Source organism: Scyliorhinus canicula, chromosome 15 (assembly GCF_902713615.1).
Source record: "Scyliorhinus canicula chromosome 15, sScyCan1.1, whole genome shotgun sequence".
Classification (NCBI taxonomy): domain Eukaryota; kingdom Metazoa; phylum Chordata; class Chondrichthyes; order Carcharhiniformes; family Scyliorhinidae; genus Scyliorhinus; species Scyliorhinus canicula.
Window position 1 is genome coordinate 42,794,130 of NC_052160.1, and position 17,635 is coordinate 42,811,764.

Below are 17,635 nucleotides of genomic sequence, written 5' to 3' on the forward strand. Positions count from 1 at the left end.
CCATCTTTCAGATTTTTCTAGCGGTATATCACCCAGCAGTTCTCATGAAAACAGCAGATCTTGGTTCTGGCGTTCCGAGAAACTGTTCCATCATTAGCATATCCTTCCAGTGCTCCAAATTTGCAATCCATACTCAAAGTGACCATTTACTCTTAAGGAGAGGTTAACAATGCATTGGCTTAACTTTTACCTGGATAATGCCAAACTGAAACATTGCTTGGCCTATGATCTTATGAAGATGTTGCTGAAGGAGGGGCCTAAATTACAATTATAGCAACTGTCACTAGGATCTGCAATCCAGATGGATTAATGAGCTGCTGAGTGTTTGGTGATTGAATCCTCCATTGAGATGCCCTGAGGTTTACAATTACTACAGTTAATTTGAGAGGAGGGGTTGGCTCATCACAATACCTATAGGTCTCTGGAGCATGGATGGAAGTTTCAGCTCATGGATGAGGCAATAGATTGAGTAGAACATACACTTTCCAGTGAGCAATGTAGGAGGATTCTGAAGGAGAGTGGTGTCTTATCTTCACAGGAATATGTAATTTGACATCTGGATTGCAGGAGCAGATTGGTGCTCTTTTTAATGAGCTCCCCACTGAGGTAGCTGCACAATTTGCTGATTATTGAGTTTTGTAAGGTCAGTGGACAGCTCCTTCATTTGATGCTCTCCATCTTCCATTCCCATTCACAAGCCAGCTCTCTTTCTTTCTGTCACACCTTGCAAGAAAATAATAATAATAATAATAGTTTATTGTCACAAGTAGGCTTCAAAGAAGTTGCTGTGAAAAGCCCCTAGTCGCCACATTCCGGTGCCTGTTCGGGGATTCCGGTACGGGAATTGAACCCGCGCTGCTGGCATTGTTCTGCATTACAAGCCAGCTGTTTAACCCACTGTAGAAAATGTGTAGTTTGTTAATTTAAATGGGTGACACGTATTGCATAATTTCCGAAGATAAGAAAATAAATCACAGCCATAAACTGTTACTACAGATTGTTTTGCATTTGGATCATTTTGGGTGGGGATATTGGTGTCATGACTGTCTGTGAGAATCAAATTTGCTATAATGGGGCATGGCCATTGAATAATGATAAAATCAGATATTTTGATTAAAAATATGAGAATTTTCTTCAGGGTTCAATTGTTGAAACTTTACAAAATACTATATGCATTATGGAGAGTGAAAGGAAACCACTGTTGGGGTCATGCTGCTGATCAAAATGCCTCTGTTTATAAGGCGGTCCAGCAGTTCACATGCAGTTCCTATTAAGGAGGTTATATTAAGAACTTTAGGGGCTGCCTGTCTCTTGGACTATTTTTGCTACCTTAGTTGAAGAAAGCTGGCAGTTGCATAATCCCAGTTGCTCAGTTTGTGGCTGTGTTTATTCTGCTTGGGGACAGGTGAATTATTTCAGGTCTTGAATTATATCTGGGCTTTTTACTTTGAGACAATTGCTACCATCATTTTGTGTCTCGGGATGCTCAAGCAACTTTATTCATTTGGAAAGCAAAATACAGAGGCTGAAAATCTGAAATATCAACAGAAAATTGTGGAAATACTCAGCAGGTCAAGCAACAACTGTGGAGAGAGTGAGAAACCGTTGACATTTCAAGTTGATGATCCTTTATCAGAACTAATCTGATGAAATATCAACTTGAAATGTTAGCTTGTTTTTCTTTTGATAGATGCTGCCTGACCTGATTCCACTCTTTCTGTTTTTATTCACTTGTTTGATTTCTCTGATTTGGCATTTCTAGATGTGCAAATGCATGTAAGTGGTGTACCTTAAAGCAATTAAATCTGACTGAATGAATGCTTTATTAATGATATCACATTGAGAGTTAAATTGTTGGATAGCTTTTTTTGTGTTTCCAGTCAGTTTATATTGCTCCCTGTGGTTCGACACAACTGTTCACTCATGTCATGGACTAAATCTCTTTCCAACTGTTTGGTTCAGAATTTTACAAAGGGAAACTGCTGATGCAAAACATAATGAGTACGTGGTATAGAGGCAAATTTTTAAACTTTGCAAGCACTGAGATTTTATCAAACTTTACAAAGTTGTATAGCCTCGAGGTTCATTTTGGGAATCATTTTTATTTTCCATCAGCCTTAACAAAAGGATGGGTCACTGATATGCTGCTGGGATAATTGTTTGCAAGGAGTTGCATGAATGCATCTCTCTCTCTCTCTCTTTTTCTTTTTCTCACACACACTCACTCTTTCACCCTCTGTCTCTCACCTTGCACCCTACCTAAACTTCAATTCACCTAAAACTCTGCTGCCTGTACTCTTTTACACCCAAACTTCAGCTCAACCCCTTCACTGCCTGTTCTGCTTACTCATAATTCCTTGTCTTCATGGCCTCCCCTCTCTTAGTCTCTAACCTTAGTTAACTAGCATTATCACCCCCTCCCCCACAAGGCCAGCAGTGCGGGTTCAATTCCCGTACCAGCTTACCTGAACAGGCGTCGGAATGTGGCAACTAAGGACTTTTCACAGTAACTTCATACTTGTGACAATAAAAGGATATTATTATTACTATTATTATTATCTATGTCTTCATAGGACCATAAGACATAGGAGCAGAATTAGGTCACTCGGCCCATTGAGTCTGCTCCGCCATTCAATCATGGTTGATATTTTTCTCATTCCCATTCTCCTCCCTTTTCCCCATAACCCCTGATCCCCTTATTAATCAAGAACCTATCTATCTCTGTCTTAAAAACGCTCAGTGGCAGCCGTCTGCGGCAAAGAGTTCCACAGATTCACCACCCTCTGGCTGAAGAAATTCCTCCTCATCTCTGTTTTAAAGGATCATCCCTTTAGTCTGAGATTATGCCCTCTGGTTCTAGTTTTTCCTACAAGTGGAAACATCCTCTTTACGTCCACTCTCTCCAGTCTTGCATTATCCTGTAAACTTCAATCAGATCCCCCTCATCTTTCTAAACTCCAAGAGTACAGACCCAGAGTCTTCAACTGTTCCTCATACGGCAAGCTCTTCGTTCCATTGATCATTCTTGTGAACTTCTCTGGACCCTTTCCAAGGCCAGCACATACTTCATCCAACTTTGGCTGCTTGCAGGTCCGCTTCAGTCACTCTGGAATTCTCTGAAATCTTTTCCTTAAGCCCCTTCATAACCCCCTTTTTCTTACCCTTCTTTCAGATTCTCTTGAAAATTGATGTTTTGGCCAATGTTTTGGTCACCAAGTAATTGGTGTCCAATCCTTTTGGGCTACTCCTCTGTGAGACCAATTGGGATAAAAGTGCACATGTTTGTGTTGAGACTTGGTCAGCTTATGTTAATAATGGACTTTTAATTTTTATTAATGCTTGTAGTGTACTTTTTAAAATTCATTATGATAAGTAGACTCCCTAGCATGGGAGTGTCAGAAAGGAATAGAGGGAATCCTTTGTCATATGTTGCATAATGGGTCCAGTGTCATTGAATAGTCATCATTCCTGGTGATCAGCAGATTCCATAGAGAAGCTCAGCAAAAAAAAACATTTGCTTGTTATTGTCATTGTTAGCTGTACGTAACCTAAGACTGAAGATTAAATATTTTCTCATAAATATTGTACAGTAGTTTTGTTCTCTTTGCAGATTCTCTTTTGCCTTAAATGTGTTGTTTCTCCACAGGCTACTTTACACACATTTTAGTGGATGATGCTTCTCGAGCAATTGAGTGTGAAACCATTATGGCCCTTGGGTTGGCTGATAAAACCACTAGAATAGTCCTGGCTGGAGATCCTATGCAGGTATATCTTACTACAAAATATTTTATTTTACTATTGACAGTTTGTTACACTGAAATAGGTCTATGTTCACAAAGTGCTTGGTTCATCACAAAAGGGATGATGCCTCTAATTCCTACTAAATATAGTCAGAGTTCAGTCATTGCTCAAATTTAAGGTTGCACTTCTCAGTGCAAGTTGAATAATTTTACTTATACCTTTCTATGTAAATACTGTGCCCGTGCAGTGGTTGATGCAGAGATAAAGTAAATATTTCACAAATGTTTCAATTAAACTTTGTAATTCGTGAGTATTTGTAGAAATAAATTTGTATGCTGATTTTAAAAATCACTTTAATGCGTATTACAGTGCTTTCCAAAACTAAACTCTTTCTCCCCTAAACCTGAATTACAAGTGCCAAACTTCTAATTCTAAATGACCTTGGTTGTCCCATTATTAGATCTTAATTAAGATGATGTTTAAAGTCACGAATACAGAAAGACACATTTATTTTATATTCCATTGATATGCCTCTTTGTGGTAGGAATCAAATGTTCTACAGTTCTAATTTGATTAATTTTCCATGATTTCACATGGTTAATCTGTACACTTCTGTTTCCATATCCAAAGCAATTTCCAAAAAATCAGCAGTCTGACATGTTTAATTCAATTTTTCTGTGCCTGGAAGGGTAAAACCTATAGTTAGATTCATTCTGGACAAAGCTGCTTGTGAAGGCTGTGGGTAGCAGCCTTGCTTCATAGCTCCAGGGTCCCAGGTTCGATTCCCGGCTTGGTCACTGTCTGTGTGGAGTCTGCACGTTCTCCCTGTGTCTATGTGGTTTCCTCTGGGTGCTCCGGTTTCCTCCCACAGTCCTGAAAGACGTGCTGTTAGGCGAATTGGATATTCTGAATTCTCCCTCTGTGTACCTGAATAAGTGCCGGAATGTGGTGACTAGGGGCTTTTCACAGTAACTTCATTGCAGTGTTATATGTAAGCCAACTCGTCGAATTTACTGTATTATTACTGGGTGGCGAATGCTGAGACGTTGCGGGGATGAGTGAGAAGATGGGGGAACTCCCAGTGGGTTAGAATGGAGGAGAGTCTATGCAGGGGGTTGGGGTTGAGGATGTTGGCAACAGCGGCGCTCCTGATGGCCCCATGGAAATACTCAGGAAGTCCGGTGGTAGTGGCGATGCTCTGGATCTGGAGGCAGTTGTGCAGCACTTTAGATTGTGGGGGGGGGGGGGGGGGGGGGGGGTCGAGGGAAATGCCGATTTGAGGTAATCATAGATTTGAACCAGGGTGGTGGGATGGTAATTTTCACAGATGGGAGGAGAGGGGAGTTAGGGTATTAAAGGATTTGTTTCTGGGAGGCTGGTTGGTGAAGTTGGAGGATCTGGGGGAGAAACATGGGTTGGGGCAGGGGGAGATGTTGAGATATATGCAGGTTTGAAATTTTGCCAGGAAGGAGGTATAGAGCTTTCCGATTGCACCGGCACCCACACTCTTGGAAGAAATATTGACAGTGGGGGGATTGGAGAAAGGGGTGATGTTGGCGAAGTTATGGGGTTATTCTGGGAGAAGATAAGGTATCACTGGATGGGATTAAGGCAAAATGAGAGGAAGAGTTGGGGGAGGACATGGAGAAGGGGTTGTGGTGTGAGATGCTTCGGAAGGTGAATGCCTCAACTTCGTGTGCGTGGTTGGGGCTGGTGCAGTTGAAGATGGTGTATAGGGCACCTCAGAAGGGCGAGGATGAGCTGAATATTTGAGGGGTGGAGGATGTTTGTGAATGATGCGGGGCGCGGGCCCCGCAGATCACATCAGTTTTGGGCAGGACCAAAATGAGAGGGCATTGGAGGGAAGTCTTCAGGGTAGTCTCAAGGGTGATACACGTGAGACTCTAATCAGGTCCCCTAGAAGCCATACTTGGGGTATCAGATTGGCCGGGCTTGGAAGTGGGTGCGGAGGCAGTTGTCTTAGCCTTCGCATCGCTGATTGCCCGAAGGCAGATTCTGTTGGGGGTGAGGTTGGCTTCTCCGCCCTGTGCCTCGGCGTGGCGGGGGGACTTGCTGGAGTTCATAACACTCAAGAAAGTAAAGTTTGAGTTGAGGGGGAGGATGGAAAGGTTCTACAACCCATGGGCCTTGTTCTTCATACATTTTCACGAATTGGATGACATCGAACATTAGGGCGGGGTTGGGGCCTGGGTTTGGAATGTATAAATTAATGATTCTTTTTCATTGGCGTTTTGTATTCAAAATGTTGGGAGCTGTTTGAGGGTGGGTGGGATGAGGAGATTGTCTGCTAGGGGATTGCCATTGTATTTGTTGTTATGGTTAATTATTTGTTGTTTTAAATATTATGAAAATGTAAAAAAGGAGGAGAATAAAACTATTTATTAAAAAAATGTAAACCTACTTGTGACAATAAAGATTATTACATTAAATTAAAGGCTGATTCAGTTACAGTTGTATTTCTATTGTGCTTAGAAAGGGGTGAAGTGTAAATAAATATGCCAGCAGAGGTATGCGGTGTTGCTTAGTAACTGGGGTCTTGTAAGGTAAAGAAGCTTTTAAGTTCTCGCTGAAATTGTCGGCAGTTTGGAGACAGGGTCTTGGGGAATTATCATCTCTTAACTTTGCCAGGATAAAGACTGGACAGGATGGAAGCTGGAAAGATGCAGGCTTTCTAAAGTACACATTACAGTCCAGATAACCAGGGAATTGAGTCAGAAAGATTGTTTAAGCCACCTGAAGTTAAGAGAACTGAGATCAAGGAATTGCTCAGAAGAATTCATGGAAGGGTAAACACAATGTTCTGAGTTAAAGAGACAAATACAATAACTAGATTTAAAGTGAAACATCAGACTTCAGAGGTAGATAAAATTCTGAATCCAGTTTAATGCAGTTTGGGAATCAAGAAATAAAGCAACTGTGAGCAATTTGGGCAGCAGTCAAGACAAGGGATTGGTGTAAAATACTGGACTGTATTTGCTGTTAAAAGTGGAAGTATGATTTGGAAAAACTGGTCTGGGTTTCGCAATGCAAACCGCTAAGAGAAAGTATTATTATGAGAAGATTTTAAAGTGTGTTTTTGGGAGTGCTGTTTTGAAACTCTCATGTGATTATCATCTGAGGGGATTCTGAGAACAAATCCATAGAGACTAATTTGGATTCAGAGTGGAGCATGTGCATTTGACCACAGTCATCTTAAGTGCTTGAAAGGGACCTTTTCTGTTCATGCGACCATTGTAATTTAAGATGTACTTTGTATTCCATGTCAATCTTTAAATCTGTGTGTATTTGTTAAGCTAAAGGGGGAGTCAAAGAGTATTGTATAATAATCCAACTTTTCATGTTTAACGAATGTTTTTTTTTCTTGTTATTAAAACAAATGAGCATCTTGTGACTGTTCCTCCACGTTTTATAAAAAAAAAGTAAAAGTTACGGTCTTTTGAGCCTGGGTTCATTTCTGGGATCTTCCTGTCCAGTTATAACAGCAACTGGGATTGTAATACTCAATTAAAGCCACTCTTTAGGTGCTTTTATATTGTGAGATTTCAAAAAGTTTTTATTGGATTTTCATATTTTGTATTCAACAATTCAGAAGTTATAAATGACAAAATTTTGCAAAGAGGAAAAAAAGAAAAACAGAAACCAATACGTATATATATCTGATTGCCAGTGCACATAAAATGCCAGCTTGGCACATTGGCAGTGCCAACCTGGCATCCTGGCAGTGACTCCGTCAGCTGGCAGTGACACCTGAACAGTACTTGCCCAAGATCTACTAAACGAAGGAGATGGATCCCAATGCCTTGGGTACCTCAGGAATCTGTACATTAAAGTGAGACTAGCTCTCTCACTCTAATATGCAGATATCTAAAAGGTGATCCCACCCACAATGGGTGTCTCCTGGCTTGTATCGGCCATACTTGTGCTGCAGTGCGCTGTATTTCAGGTGCAGTGTGGCCATTAGATCACGCCCATCGTGAACCATGAAGTGGAGAGTGGTGGACTTCAAGACGACATAGAGAGGTTGGTGGAATGGGTGTACACGTGACCGATTAAATTTTGCAGGAGTGTGAAGTGATTCATTTTGGAAGGAAATATGAGGCGTGGTAATATAAACTGAAGGGTATCATTATAAAAGGGATGCCAGAGCAGAGAGACATAGTGGTATATATGTGAAAATTGTTAAAGGTGGTAGGGTATATTGAGAAATTAGTTAAACAGATATAAGTGATCCTGGATGTTAATAAATTGAGGTTTACAAGGAAGTTATGATGATGCTTTATAAAGCTCTAATTTGGATTCAGCTGGAATATTGGCTGGAATAATTTGGCCGTACAACCCGGGCAGGCTCTTCTGGTTCCACCGATTGTGCACCCTTGCTGCGGGTTTCCCGGCAGTGAGGGGTGCATTCAATGGGAAACCCCATTTACAGTGGGAGGACCAGAAGAGCCCGCCACAGGCCAATGGCGGGCTGCTGCCACTGCCACCTAGTCCCGGTGGGGTATGTGGAAAATCCTGTCCATCATGTCCATTTCTGGGCCCAACAGTTCGTGAAGGATGTGAAGGCTTGAGAGGGGCTCCAGAGAATGTTTCAGACGGTGTGGTTGTGCTCCTTAAAGAAGAGTAGGTTGAGAAGAGATTTGAAAGAGGTGTTCAAAATCATAAAGGATTTGGAGAAAGTGGACATCTGAAAAGAAAAACTGACATAGGGAGGAATTTATTACAGAGTTAGGATCTGGATGTGGTGAAAGCAAAATGAATTGTGCCTTTCAAAGCATTTTGCGTAAGCATCTGATGAGAAAAGAAAATTGCTGAGCCTTGGGGAAAAGAGAGAGCATGGACTAGCAGAGTTGCTCTTGCAGAGAGCTGGCATGGACACAATGAGCTTCTTATGTGCTCCGACTATTCTGTGTTGTTGCTCTGCCTGTTCAAGGATTTTTTCTTTGATAGCATTGTACCTGCAGTTATATGGTTTACATGAAAGCATATGGTGGGATAATTTATACAATAAGAAGGGAACAATGTAAATTGGGCAAGATTCAATAATTTTATCTTTCAGGGGTTTTAAAAAAGGCAAATAGGTTCTCTGTGCTGGCGAGTTTACTTATCTGATGAACAGATGAACCATACTGATCTGGAGAGTTTCAGGTTCTATCCTAGATCGTGCTGGGCTCAGCTGGTAATCCTAGTGTAGCAAGTCAGACTGTAATTGTTTGAGTTAAGGAGTATATAACTGGCTGGGCTTCTTATCAGTCAATATTTCTGGAAAAATTTATATAAAAGCAGAAAATGCTGGGAACACTCCGAAGGCCTGCCTGTGTGTGTGGAGATAGAAACAGAGTTAATGGTTTTGATTGATGGCCTTTAATAAGGACCTTTAATAAGAAAAACTGAGGTTGGGTGAGGGGAGAATTATGGTTTCGCTAAGATTCACTTTCTATACTCTCATTCTTGGCATTAGCTTGCATGTTTATTATCAAATCTTAAGCAAAAGTCTTGGCCATTATGTTGAGCTATTGGAGAATGGCAGGTAACTATAGAACTTCAGCCAGAAAATAGTCAGTGAAAATAGTCAGTGGACTAAAGAATCCAGCTCCTTTTTGGTCCTCCCTTCTCCTTAATCCAATGGTAGTTATTCCTTTTACTGGGTAAAGTTCTGCCATCATGGTTTTATTGGTGTTGGGAAGCTTCTGTGTGACAGATGTCTAATATTATATAATCTTCTGAAATTGATATTGATAGATTAAGAAGTAAATTGTTCTCTTGTCTTTCTAAATGCCATGTTGCAGCAGGACAATTCCTTCTAACAATGCAACAAAAAATATGATTATGGAACCGTGCACTTCAGTTCCCTGGCGTCCTCGGAGATGCTATGATGGCAGTTACTGAGCCCAACAGTGTGAGGGAGTTGAATGAACAGAATTGAAATGACATGCTTACTGCTCCAAATTCACTGCCTCCAACCATGCCACCCCTTGCATAAATGACTATCTGCTGATTATCAACTTCTCCACACTATTTTGTGTGTTGTTCCTCGTGTCTTAATAAAGCTCGCAGTCTCAAGTGTGGAGAAGATGCTTTATTGTGGGTTTGTTCAGTTTCCAGAGCTCGACCTAGAACTACCTTCCAGTGCTAACTACCAGCTTTGCCTGCTGTGTCCTGCTTATCAGCCCGCCTGCTGTGAAGAGTGTCTCCCCACTTCCTGTCCTGATGTATTTATATGGCTCTCCCGTGCTCCCTCTAGTGGTCGCTCAGTTGTGTTGCATCTGGTTAACTTGTGATCACCACATCCCCCTTTTTCTCTTAACATATTTTCTGAACATCGTTAAAGAAAATTGTATATCCTGTCCCAGTGTATTTATAGCTCTCCCGCTCGTGTTTGCTCTGTTGTTTTTGTATCTGGTCAATCTACGATCACCACATCCCCCTCTCTCTCATTACATAGTTTCTGTACAGCATTAAGGAAAATTATACAAAACAGTAACTTATGATATGCGTATCTATACAAGTGATGATGCTATTGCCTTAGTTAACAAAGCCAATGTATTTATATGTCCAAACTTAATAAACACATTTATGAGTCCAAACTTGATGAATTTGTTCAGAGCTTTTTTTTTTTTCTTTTTGTTGTTGATGACGTGGTGATATTGATATTGCAAGTCCGCTGTGAATGTTGTTGGTGTTCCTTGTTATCTTAAGTACCCAATGCGTCATCCCGAGGTGTTTGCATGGTCACATCACTGATGTTGACTGGCATGGACTTTTTTTTTTTTTTTTGTGCTTGTGGTGTTGATTTATTGTCTCATCCGCCTTGGATGCTGGTGTGCTTGCTCGTTCTGGAGCAGACGTGTGTTTATGCGATTCGTCGTCATCCCATGACATGTTTGTAGTCTTGTCATCGTTTTGCCATGCGCTGTGGCATTGTCCGTCATGTGCCAAGTAGTTCCATTGTGTACAAGTCGTTGTTTCATTGCTGTTGTTTCTGTCGTTCTTGTTTTTGTTGTTTTCGTTGCCGTACTTGTCGCTGTTTTTGTCGTTTCCGTCTTTGGTGTTGGCACTGTCGTTGTTCCTGACTTTGTTGTTCTCGTTGCCGGTCTTGGTGCTGTTTTTGTCGTTTCTGTCTTTGGTGTTGTCGCTATCTTTGTTCCTGACTTTGTTGTGTTTGTTGCCATTCTTGTTGTTTCTGTCCCTGTCGTTGTCGCTATCTTTGTGCCTGACGTTGTTGTTTGTCTTGTTGCGCTTCATGTTGCTTTTCTTCTTGCTGTTGTCGTTCTCGTTTCTGCTGTGCTTCTTGCTATTGTTGTTGGTCTTGTCGCGCTTCATGTTGTTTTTGTTCTTGCTGTGTTTCTTTTGACTTTCGTTTTTCTTGTTATACTCTGTGAGTGTCCCGAGTGGATAATTTGAGTCATTGAGCATTCCGTCTTGCGAGTGGTGCGAATGATCTGATGTTGCATCGGTGCAGGTGACATCAATCAGTTGTGGAGAATTGGATTCCGTATCTTTGCTTTCTTGGTGCTCGTCTTCCGGAGTCAAAGTCTTCTTGATTACATTTGACGCGGTGTCTGTGGACTCTCGGCGCTCCTCTTCTGGAGTCCAAATCTGCATGATTTCAGTTGAGGTGGTTTCTCTAGACTCTTGGTGCTCCGCTTCTGGAGTTAAAATCTTCATGATTTCTGTTGATGTTGTCTCACGGGACTCCAGGTGCTCCTCTTCTGGAGTCAAAATTTGCATGGTTTCTTTTTGTTTGATGTCTCTGGACTCCAGGTGCTCCTCTTCTGGAGTCAGAATCTGCATGGTTTCTTTCGGCATTGTCTCTGTGGACTCCAGGTGCTCCTCTTCTGGAGTCAAAATCTGCATGTTTTCTTTTGGCGTTGTCTCTCTGGGCTCCAGGTGCTCCTCTTCTGGAGTCAAAATCTGCATGTTTTCTTTCGGCATCGTCTCTCTGGACTGTTGGGTGGCCCGACTCTGTGCTTCTGTACAGACAAGCTGAGAACTGTCAGTCTCACTGTGATCCCGTACGTCGAGTGCGAGCACCTTGTCACTGTTTTCGCTCTGTGCTTCGGTACAGACAAGCTGAGAACTGTCAGTCTCACTGTGATCCTGTACGTCGAGTGCGAGCACCTTGTCACTGTTTTCGCTCTGTGCTTCGGTACAGACAAGCTGAGAACTGTCAGTCTCACTGTGATCCTGTACGTTGAGTGTGATCACCTTGTCACTGTCTTCGCATGCAGTGGGCAGAGGTGCATTGTCGTCTTCTTGTTCCTGTGAGCGTGTTGGACTTTCATAGTCCGCTCTTTCTTCTTGTTCCTGTGAGCGTGTTGGACTTTCATAGTCTGCTTTTTCTTCTTGTTCCTGTGAGCGTGTTGGACTTTCATAGTCCGCTCTTTCCTCTTGTTCCTGTGAGCTTGGTAGACTTTCATAGTCTGCTTGCGGTTGCTCAGGTACAGCGGGTTTACCTTCATGGTCTTGTTCATGCTTGGTGTCCGCCCGGGAGTGTTTGCTTGCATCCCTGTTGGCGTCTTTCATCACCCGCACTGTGGAGCCTGTCATCGCTCGCTCCGTGGAGTCTTCCTGTGCTCTCTGTGTGGCGTCGTCTTCGTCTTGGGTATTGCTGTCATCCAATGTATCGACGAGCTGCCATGGCACCATGGTGTTGGATTCATCCACCATGAGTAGAGTCGTGTTGAGCTTTGCAACGGTGTCGCTGATGCTGTGATCAGCATGTCCAAATAACTCCTCCATGTCTGAGTAGTATTCTTTGAAACCCATTTCATCTTCGTTGGCTTCTTCTACCACGAGTTGATTCGTGTTGAACTTTGCGACCGTGTCGCTGATGCTGTGATAAGCATATCCGACTGACTCAGCTGTGTCTGAGTAGTATTCTCCGAAAACCAAATCATCCTGGTTGGATTCTTCTACCACGAGTTGATTCGTGTTGAACTTTGCGACCGTGTCGCTGATGCTGTGATAAGCATATCCGACTGACTCAGCCATGTCTGAGTAGTATTCTTTGAAAACCAATTCATCTTGGTTGGATTCATCTACCACGAGTTGGTTCGTGTTGTGCTTTGCGACCGTGTCGCTGATGCTGTGATAAGCATATCCGACTGACCCAGTCAGGTCTGAGAGGTAATCGTCGAAAAACAAATCATCTTTTGTTGTTTCGGAATTCTTTTTGTTCGCTTCACTGTGTGTGGTGAAGGCAGCTTTTTCCAAGGTTTTGTGCAAGTTGTTTTTCACTGTTGGTTTAAGTTCAGGCGTTTTTCTGTGTTCTGAGGCAAGAAAATTTGGTTTTACCACTTTAAGTGTCTTGTTTTCAATTTTCGGGCATTTCCCTTTTAAGTGGGCGTGGTCAGGATTCTCAGACGTCATGACGTCACGCGTAGGAACGACTTGCACATGCGCAAATCGGCTTTCTTTCCTTGTGCGGTTCGATGTCCATTGCGCATGCGCGGCTTGCGCATGCGCATGACGGTCCGCGACGAAGACTTTTTTTGACTGCGCATGCGCGGATTGCGCATAACGATCGGCGCCGCGATCTTTTGTAAACTGCGCATGCGCGACTTCCGGTTCCGGCGCATGCGCGACTTCCGGTTCCGGCGCATGCGCAACTTCCGGTTCCGGCGCATGCGCAACTTCCGGTTCCGGCGCATGCGCAGACGCGATTTGTAGTTCTTTGCTTACCAGAGACTGCAAAATGTGCTCCGACGCCATTTTATCGCGGATTTCAGCGTTTTTTCTTTCTAAAAGTTGTAAGTTACCTTTTCTTTCCGATCTGGACTGGATTTCAGCGTTTTGGCTTTGTGAAAAATTCATGTTATTTCTTCTTTTTGATCTGTACTGTGCATTCGCGATTTCCTGATCTTTTTGTGACTTTTTAAGTCTTGCATCACTCAGTCTCTGTGCAGGTTGGACTGTGAGCATGCCTTGCTGTTCAAATTTCTCACAGTACTCTTCAAATTTGTTTAGTAACGTTTGTAAGCTGTTCCTGTCTTCACCTTTTGAGTGTTTAAATCCATTATACACTTTCTTATTGACAGGCCCTTCGATGAGAATTGCTATTTTAATTTTGTCTGAGGCGTCTGCTACATCATTAGCTATGAGATAAAAATCGAACATTTGTTTGAACCTTTTCCAGACATTTATTACATTACCAGTCGTGTCCAGCTGAGGTGGGTGTCCATGCCACATCCTCGAATTAGCGATGTCTTCCCCAGTCAAATGTCCAGTAGGAGATTTCCATGCCATTTTGTGCTTTCTGTATCTGCAGCTGAGTTGTCCTGTCGTAAGCGTCTGAAATCACTCCTAGGTACCATGTGTTGTTCCTCGTGTCTTAATAAAGCTCGCAGTCTCAAGTGTGGAGAAGATGCTTTATTGTGGGTTTGTTCAGTTTCCAGAGCTCGACCTAGAACTACCTTCCAGTGCTAACTACCAGCTTTGCCTGCTGTGTCCTGCTTATCAGCCCGCCTGCTGTGAAGAGTGTCTCCCCACTTCCTGTCCTGATGTATTTATATGGCTCTCCCGTGCTCCCTCTAGTGGTCGCTCAGTTGTGTTGCATCTGGTTAACTTGTGATCACCACATTTTGTTCAGTTTATATGTGGCATAAGCAATTGCTAAAAATGAGTTGCTTTTGAAGTAAAAAAGAAAAGCTCAATTGCCTGGCTTAGATTAATCCTGCATGTATGAAATGTAGAATGAAATATCTGCAATCAAAGGATTGGGGTACAGTTATAGTTGTGACTCTCTGTCTCATTTTATGCAAGGGAGCACAGAACACAACTGAATCTGCGATAGGTGTTTCTTTTAAAAATTGCAATGTTTGAAAACTAATCACTACTCCCCCTCAGGCCAACCTAAATAGGCCCTTATGTTGTTAACCAAAGTCACTGGAGACATGTCTCAGCCCACACAGACATTTTACCATCAGCTAAATAGATTCAATTTTAAGCTATGTAGTTTTGCAAAGAACACATCTTAGCTGTGGGTAGAAAGTGTGATGTGAGATTTTGAATTCCTCTTGAGCTCTCATAAACCCATAGACCAGTCCTGCAGCACCATTATTATCCTTTGTCTCGGCAATTCTAGCACTCGTCACTGGCTTTCCCAAGAGTATCAGCTCTGAGTCCCTTATTGTTCAGTGATGTTTAATATCTCACCCAACCTGTTCTCCATCAGACTCCATCCGTGTCCTCTTTTCACCTTCCATTGAATCCTGATCCATACCACTGGTGACCAACAACCATTGACCAAGTTATATCGTCCTCAAACATGTCTGCTGCCTCACAAACAACACCTTTACCATCCAACAAGGTGAATCTGGCCACCTTGGACTCAGAAACCTGACTCCATCCCCATCATATTAACCTTCCCAACTGATTACACATGACCCACACAAATAATGACAGCAGTGTTGCTTTTGTCAAGTCAAATCTAAAAGCAAATACTGCAGATGTTGGAAATGATTCTGATGAAATCCTAACTCCATGTTTCTTTCCACAGACGCTGACAGACCTGTTGTGTATTTCCAAAATGTTCTGTATTTATTTTATCAAGCCTAAACTGTGTTGCAATTCCTTGGGCAGTATTTCTCATTCACTGTGCCCTTTTACATTTTATTTTAAATCCTTTTCATTTCCTGCCCGCAAATCCCAAAAAGATTGATGCCAAGGATGGATAACATCCTTTGAGGAAAGACTGTAAATATTTGGATGTTCCCCCCTGAGGCAGGGAAGATTAAGAGGAATTATAGCAAGCTTTTATAAGCTCACCAGCAAAAAACTCTTATGATATGATGAGACAGTCGAAAGGTGATCAATTTAAAAATGGCATTGTAAGTGGAGAAGTGAGAAGTTAAGCAAAGTTTCTGTATAGAGTGTTATTGGACCATGGAATGCTTTCTTAGGGATTCGATTGAGACAGAAAAATGCATCCTTTAAGGGGAAATGGGTAAGTAAGCACCAAGGATGACACAGTTATGGGTAAAGAGCGAAGCAGTGGCATTACTTTTGCTCCAGCACGCGCCTACACAGACACAATGCATGACCTCCTTCTCTGCTATGAATGTCTGTGGTTGAACGTCCGGTGGCAGCTATGTGGAGCTAAGTCGCATGTTCGGCAGCTCCCGCCAGGAACGGACTTTTGGGCTCTTTTTAGGGCCCCCAGCAGTACTTGATCGATGGTTCCCGACGTGGGAAGGTGTCAGCAGCAGATCCCCAGTGTTCTATGGTCTGGACCAGGAGTGGGGCCAGCAAAATAGCGGTGGCAGCGCCTAGGAAAAAGTGGGAGAAGAAAAACAAGATGGCGGCCTCGAGGAATGGAGGCAGTGGGCGCAGGAGCAGCAGGAGACTCTCCAGCGCTGTTTTCGGGAGCTAAAAGTGGAGCTGCTGGACTCGCTGAAGGCTACTACGGACAAGCTGCTGGTGACGCAGACAGCCCAGGGGGTGGCAATCCGGGAGCTCTGACAACAAGCCTCCGAAAGAGAGGATGAGGCCGCGGCCCTCGCGGTAAAGGTGGAGATGCATGAGGCGCTCCATAAGAAGTGGCAGGAGCGGTTCAAGGAGATGAAGAACCGGTCGAGGCGGAAAAATTTGCGGATCCTGGGCCTCACGGAGGGGCTGGGGGAGTCAGACCTGGGGGCTTATGTGGTCGTCTTGCTGAACTCGCTGATGGAAGCTGGGTCCTTCCAGGGGCCCCTGGAGCTGGAGGGGGCCCACAGAATACTGGCCAGGAGGCCCAAGCCGAATGAGCCACCATGGGCGGTGCTGGTGCGGTTCCACCGGTTTGTTGACCAAGAGTGCGTGCTTAGGTGGGCCAAGAAGGAGCGGAGTAGCAAGTGGGAGAACACGGTAGTGCGGATCTACCAGGACTGGAGTGCGGAGATGGCTAAGCGGAGGGCCGGGTACAACCGGATGAAGGCGGTGCTCCACAGAAAGAGTGTGAAGTTTGGCATGTTACAGCCGGCGCGTCTGTGGGTCACCTACAAGGACCGGCACTTTTACTTTGAGTCCCCGGAGGAGGCGTGGGCCTTTGTGCAGGCCGACAAGTTGGATTCTAACTGAGGGTCGGGGGTTTGTAAATACCTGTGTTAGCTTTTGGTGGGGGGGGGTTCTCTGTTTCATGCTGTTTTATGCTAGTTGTGTGTTGTTTCTAGGGCGGGTGGGGCGCTGTCTTTTTGCGTGGGTTCGGTGGATGGGCTCGAGTTGGGGGATGGACTTGGAGTGTGGGGAGCTGGTGGTGGGGGCCGACAAGGGGAGCTACCCTAGAGGAGGCGGGGTCAGGCAGTGGGAAAGCGCGGGCTTTTCTTTTGTTTCCCACGCTGAGGGTGGATGGGGGCAGGGTCGGAGCTGAGAAGCGCGGGCTTTTTTCCCCCCGCGCGAGAACGGGAGGGGGAAGAGGAGGATCTGCTGATGGGCATGGGGGAGGAGAGGTAGCCCCACGTTGGGAGGGGTTGGAGGTGTGGCGGGAGTCGCCAGGGTCAGCAGAAGTTAGGTGGCTCATGGGAGTGCTATGGAGGGAGTAACGCGGCTGGGAGGGGCCTAGCCTGGGGGGGGGGGGGGGGGGGGGCGTGTGGGGGTGGTACTGGGTTGCTGCTGAAATGGCCAGGAAGGAGCTGGAGTATGCAGGGGGGGCTAGGGTGGGGGTTTGCCGCCGTGGGGAACGGGTCGAGCGGGGGGGGGTGCTGACCTGGGGCGGGCAGGGGATGGGTTATGGCTAGTCGGCAGGGGAGGGGGGCAGGGAGCCATCTGATCCGGCTGATAACTTGGAATGTGAGGGGGCTGAATGGGCCTGTCAAACGGGCCCAGGTGTTTACGCAACTGAAGGGGCTGAAGGCGGACGTGGCTATGCTCCAGGAGACACACCTGAAGGTGGCGGACC

The 17,635-nt window shown here is 44.3% G+C and overlaps 1 protein-coding gene across 11 annotated transcripts in view; it reads left to right on the forward strand.

The window, feature by feature from the left end:
- LOC119978927 (probable helicase with zinc finger domain) overlaps window positions 1-17,635 on the forward strand; it is a 607,351-nt gene that overhangs the window by 209,249 nt on the left and 380,467 nt on the right. For all 11 annotated transcript variants that reach the window (XM_038820871.1, XM_038820872.1, XM_038820862.1 and 8 more), the window contains one exon: window positions 3,647-3,765. In XM_038820871.1, the coding sequence (XP_038676799.1) occupies window positions 3,647-3,765 (119 nt within the window). The remainder of the gene's footprint in view (window positions 1-3,646; window positions 3,766-17,635) is intronic.